The sequence below is a fragment of the Mixophyes fleayi genome, chromosome 1, assembly GCF_038048845.1.
Source record: "Mixophyes fleayi isolate aMixFle1 chromosome 1, aMixFle1.hap1, whole genome shotgun sequence".
Classification (NCBI taxonomy): domain Eukaryota; kingdom Metazoa; phylum Chordata; class Amphibia; order Anura; family Limnodynastidae; genus Mixophyes; species Mixophyes fleayi.
The window spans coordinates 453,174,779-453,180,778 of record NC_134402.1 but is presented as its reverse complement, the minus strand read 5'-3'; the positions used below and the strand labels follow the sequence as shown (position 1 = coordinate 453,180,778).

Sequence of the window (6,000 nt, the reverse complement as noted above, 5' to 3'; positions counted from 1 at the left end):
ACAATAATAATAATAATAATAATATGTATAGCTGACCTTTCTGTTTGCTTATAATTCTCAAATATCAGAGAATAAAGAATGACAGTCTCAGGTCACCTGTAGTCGTCAGCTGTTGTAGAACTACAAGTCCCTGCACGTCCTGCCAGCTGACTTGTAATTCCCCAGCAGCTGCAAACCACAGGCTGCCTTCCTCTGCAATCGACAGCTGAACTCTTTTCTTCCCCACTAGGAATACTCTATGAAAATGTATAATTAAAGCTTGGTCTAAATGAAATGTACATACGATCAGACATAGGATGTGAGCTGCGCTGTATCCCTGTAATCACTGTACAATATAATGTGCTTTTATTTTGCAAACAATTTACAAGAAAGTTGTACATTACAAAAGTCATAAAACCCTTTAATGACTCACTAGTGCCACCTAATGTCTGTTTGGAAACAATGCAGTTGTCAGTATATTATTAGTAATACAGGCAGAGATATTTGTGACATAAGCTTTATTTTCTGTAGTCTGTATGTTGATTTATCGCTAATGAAATCAATATAAATGAATTATATATATGTACAATATTTATGATGGATTTAATACCTTATTAGACACACGCTACTATGATGGAGAGTCAATAGTGGCGGATTCAATAAGTCATTAGATACACGCTGCTACAGTGGAGATATAGTAGCGGCGGTATAAGAGTTCTTTAATTAATGAACTCATAACCTTCTCTATTTTCAAAATGACACAACAATAACAGTGTTTCAATTTTCAAATTTAGTGCATAATAAAGCACTGGTTCTGAGTGTTATATTAATTCACTCATATCATAGGCATTATATTATGGGTGGATATTTAGAGATTCAAGAGATGTGACCAGCTTTTAAAATCACAATTTCACTTTAATTATTTTATGGAAGATTTCGCTGCTTTTAGAAATTCATGATAATAAAAGTTAAGTTTTAATATATCCAAATCCTAGTTGCCCCAAAACTATTATTATATCCACGGAGTGCTTAGTGCGTCTCATCAACCTCCTTTCCTCTTCCCTTTTTTCTCAATACTATTAAGGTTGGACGCATCCCTCATAATATAAATTTAGGAGTATCCTAATTTGATCACAATAGTAGAAGGGTATAATCACTCAACTAACCACTTGTGCGACTCTTCCCGTTCCCCTTTGCCCCATCCTTATGATGTTTATTAAGGGCCTGGAGCTGGAAATGAAAAGGGGCTATTGTGAGCAGTACAAGACGGTGTCGCCATTCTGCATTGGACATGCTGGGAAATGGCACACATGGGAGAGGCAGGTGCGCACTGCGCTCTCCATCCTCTGTGGGGGCCCTCTGAAGGGCGCTTATTGCCTATCACAGACCTGACTACATTTCGAGGTCCCACCCGGGAGATAAAGAGGAGAGCTACATGTACTCATGGTCAGGTGGGACTTAATGAGTCGCTTCATCACGCTTCGCCCACTGCAGTCTCATCAACGCCAGACTCTCTCGGGGGCCCGGAAGATCAGCCAGTATTCCGGGAGGCTCCCAGAAATTCCAGGACAGCGGACAACTGTCCCCTAAAGTCCTGAATAAAAACATATATATGAAAACAATAGAAATAATACAGGTTCATGCTAAATTCCAGGGGCAGTCGCCTACCTCCAAAATCACACACTTTCCATCACTATTGCAGATACAGCTCAGACGCTCCCTCTCTCTCTATTAAGACAAAACTAAGTACAGTTATAAGTAACAGATAACAGCGATAGGTGAGAGAGTGCTGATGTTAAACATAATAATTTAACACATTCAACTCACCTCAAATTGCTGCAATAGGAAAATCATGAGAGAAAAGCAGGAGCTGAATATATCACTCTGTAAATGTTTGTGATTGGTGTCCCTGTAACATCAGATGGATCCCTAAGGTATATGTGTAATGTATTATAAGCTAAACAACTTATATTTGTGTATTTTACGACCAGAATAAAGCTTATAGAAACCCTCCATGTTGCCCTGGACACCACAGTGTAAAACACAGGAACTATGGGCACGGCTGCCAGTCGCCATCATGGCTGACACTGCATCACTGACCGGCCGCCCTGCAGCGGTGTCCACAGATGCCCTGTTCCAACATGGCGCCCACTGCGACGTCACTGAGTAAGAGCCTGAGGATGGTGACGCAAATGTGCGACTAGCACGTTGTCCAATGAGGAGACCGAACTGGGCGGGGCTACAGCTGTCTGTGTCGGTGACCCACGTGTCGGTGAGGAGATGAAGGGAAAGCGGAGCCAGGTACTGCCCGGTAACACCCGGGGAGGGGCGGAGCTAGGACCCCGGTCACGTCACGTGACGTGACATGACATAAACTTATAATACATATAAATATATCTATCGACCCCTTTATATATGTATAATAATAATATCACCCTGTACGTGATGTACTACGTCTGTATCCCGTATCTCCCCTGTACGTGATGTACTACGTCTGTATCCCGTATCTCTCCCCTGTACGTGATGTACTACGTCTGTATCCCGTATCTCTCCCTGTACGTGATGTACTACGTCTGTATCCCGTATCTCTCTCCCTGTACGTGATGTACTACGTCTGTATCCCGTATCTCTCCCCTGTACGTGATGTACTACGTCTGTATCCCGTATCTCCCCTGTACGTGATGTACTACGTCTGTATCCCGTATCTCCCCCTGTACGTGATGTACTACGTCTGTATCCCGTATCTCCCCCTGTACGTGATGTACTACGTCTGTATCCCGTATCTCTCTCCCTGTACGTGATGTACTACGTCTGTATCCCGTATCTCTCCTGTACGTGATGTACTACGTCTGTATCCCGTATCTCTCCCTGTACGTGATGTACTACGTCTGTATCCCGTATCTCTCCTGTACGTGATGTACTACGTCTATCCCGTATCTCCCCTGTACGTGATGTACTACGTCAGTATCCCGTATCTCTCCCCTGTACGTGATGTACTACGTCTATCCCGTATCTCTCCCTGTACGTGATGTACTACGTCTGTATCCCGTATCTCCCCTGTACGTGATGTACTACGTCTGTATCCCGTATCTCCCCCTGTACGTGATGTACTACGTCTGTATCCCGTATCTCCCCCTGTACGTGATGTACTACGTCTGTATCCCGTATCTCTCTCCCTGTACGTGATGTACTACGTCTGTATCCCGTATCTCTCCTGTACGTGATGTACTACGTCTGTATCCCGTATCTCTCCCTGTACGTGATGTACTACGTCTGTATCCCGTATCTCTCCTGTACGTGATGTACTACGTCTGTATCCCGTATCTCCCCTGTACGTGATGTACTACGTCTGTATCCCGTATCTCTCCCTGTACGTGATGTACTACGTCTGTATCCCGTATCTCCCCTGTACGTGATGTACTACGTCTATCCCGTATCTCTCTCTGTACGTGATGTACTACGTCTGTATCCCGTATCTCCCCCTGTACGTGATGTACTACGTCTGTATCCCGTATCTCCCCCTGTACGTGATGTACTACGTCTGTATCCCGTATCTCTCCCCTGTACGTGATGTACTACGTCTGTATCCCGTATCTCTCCCCTGTACGTGATGTACTACGTCTATCCCGTATCTCTCTCCTGTACGTGATGTACTACGTCTGTGTCCCGTATCTCTCCCTGTACGTGATGTACTACGTCTGTATCCCGTATCTCTCCTGTACGTGATGTACTACGTCTGTATCCCGTATCTCTCCTGTACGTGATGTACTACGTCTATCCCGTATCTCTCCTGTACGTGATGTACTACGTCTGTATCCCGTATCTCCCCCTGTACGTGATGTACTACGTCTGTATCCCGTATCTCTCCCTGTAGGTGATGTACTACGTCTATCCCGTATCTCTCCTGTACGTGATGTACTACGTCTGTATCCCGTATCTCTCCCCTGTACGTGATGTACTACGTCTATCCCGTATCTCTCTCCTGTACGTGATGTACTACGTCTGTATCCCGTATCTCCCCCTGTACGTGATGTACTACGTCTGTATCCCGTATCTCTCCCTGTACGTGATGTACTACGTCTGTATCCCGTATCTCTCCCTGTACGTGATGTACTACGTCTGTATCCCGTATCTCTCCTGTACGTGATGTACTACGTCTATATCCCGTATCTCTCCTGTACGTGATGTACTACGTCTGTATCCCGTATCTCCCCCTGTACGTGATGTACTACGTCTGTATCCCGTATCTCTCCCTGTACGTGATGTACTACGTCTGTATCCCGTATCTCTCCCTGTACGTGATGTACTACGTCTGTATCCCGTATCTCTCCTGTACGTGATGTACTACGTCTGTATCCCGTATCTCTCCCTGTACGTGATGTACTACGTCTGTATCCCGTATCTCTCCCTGTACGTGATGTACTACGTCTGTATCCCGTATCTCTCCTGTACGTGATGTACTACGTCTGTATCCCGTATCTCTCCCCTGTACGTGATGTACTACGTCTATCCCGTATCTCCCCTGTACGTGATGTACTACGTCTGTATCCCGTATCTCTCCCTGTACGTGATGTACTACGTCTGTATCCCGTATCTCTCCCTGTACGTGATGTACTACGTCTATCCCGTATCTCTCCTGTACGTGATGTACTACGTCTGTATCCCGTATCTCCCCCTGTACGTGATGTACTACGTCTGTATCCCGTATCTCTCCTGTACGTGATGTACTACGTCTGTATCCCGTATCTCTCCTGTACGTGATGTACTACGTCTGTATCCCGTATCTCTCCCTGTACGTGATGTACTACGTCTGTATCCCGTATCTCTCCCTGTACGTGATGTACTACGTCTATCCCGTATCTCTCCTGTACGTGATGTACTACGTCTGTATCCCGTATCTCTCCCCTGTACGTGATGTACTACGTCTATCCCGTATCTCTCTCCTGTACGTGATGTACTACGTCTGTATCCCGTATCTCTCCCTGTACGTGATGTACTACGTCTGTATCCCGTATCTCTCCCTGTACGTGATGTACTACGTCTATCCCGTATCTCTCCTGTACGTGATGTACTACGTCTGTATCCCGTATCTCCCCCTGTACGTGATGTACTACGTCTGTATCCCGTATCTCTCCTGTACGTGATGTACTACGTCTGTATCCCGTATCTCTCCTGTACGTGATGTACTACGTCTGTATCCCGTATCTCTCTCCCTGTACGTGATGTACTACGTCTATCCCGTATCTCTCTCCTGTACGTGATGTACTACGTCTGTATCCCGTATCTCTCCCCTGTACGTGATGTACTACGTCTGTATCCCGTATCTCTCCTGTACGTGATGTACTACGTCTGTATCCCGTATCTCTCCTGTACGTGATGTACTACGTCTGTATCCCGTATCTCTCCCCTGTACGTGATGTACTACGTCTGTATCCCGTATCTCTCCCCTGTACGTGATGTACTACGTCTGTATCCCGTATCTCTCCTGTACGTGATGTACTACGTCTGTATCCCGTATCTCCCCCTGTACGTGATGTACTACGTCTGTATCCCGTATCTCTTCTGTACGTGATGTACTACGTCTGTATCCCGTATCTCTCCTGTACGTGATGTACTACGTCTGTATCCCGTATCTCTCCCCTGTACGTGATGTACTACGTCTGTATCCCGTATCTCTCCTGTACGTGATGTACTACGTCTGTATCCCGTATCTCCCCCTGTACGTGATGTACTACGTCTGTATCCCGTATCTCTCTCCTGTACGTGATGTACTACGTCTGTACCCCGTATCTCTCCCTGTACGTGCTGTACTACGTCTGTATCCCGTATCTCTCCTGTACGTGATGTACTACGTCTGTATCCCGTATCTCCCCCTGTACGTGATGTACTACGTCTGTATCCCGTATCTCTCCCCTGTACGTGATGTACTACGTCTGTATCCCGTATCTCTCCTGTACGTGATGTACTACGTCTGTATCCCGTATCTCTCCTGTACGTGATGTACTACGTCTGTATCCCGTA

At 45.9% G+C, this 6,000-nt stretch overlaps 1 protein-coding gene and 1 long non-coding RNA gene across 3 annotated transcripts in view; one reads left to right on the top strand and one right to left on the bottom strand.

Moving 5' to 3' along the window:
* Positions 1-1,189: 1,189 nt before the first annotated feature.
* On the bottom strand, positions 1,190-2,211 carry LOC142101952 (uncharacterized). 2 transcript variants are annotated; one of them, XR_012679166.1, is made up of 3 exons: positions 1,807-2,211; positions 1,648-1,721; positions 1,190-1,573 (listed from the first exon to the last, which is right to left on the bottom strand). It is a non-coding gene; the product is annotated as an uncharacterized LOC142101952 (long non-coding RNA). The 2 variants fall into 2 exon arrangements; XR_012679168.1 differs by having other exon boundaries at positions 1,648-1,707.
* NOL6 (nucleolar protein 6) overlaps positions 2,205-6,000 on the top strand; it is a 44,287-nt gene continuing 40,491 nt past the window's right edge. The window contains exon 1 of the mRNA XM_075186413.1: positions 2,205-2,280. Within this exon, the coding sequence (XP_075042514.1) occupies positions 2,260-2,280 (21 nt within the window). The 5' untranslated portion in view covers positions 2,205-2,259. The remainder of the gene's footprint in view (positions 2,281-6,000) is intronic.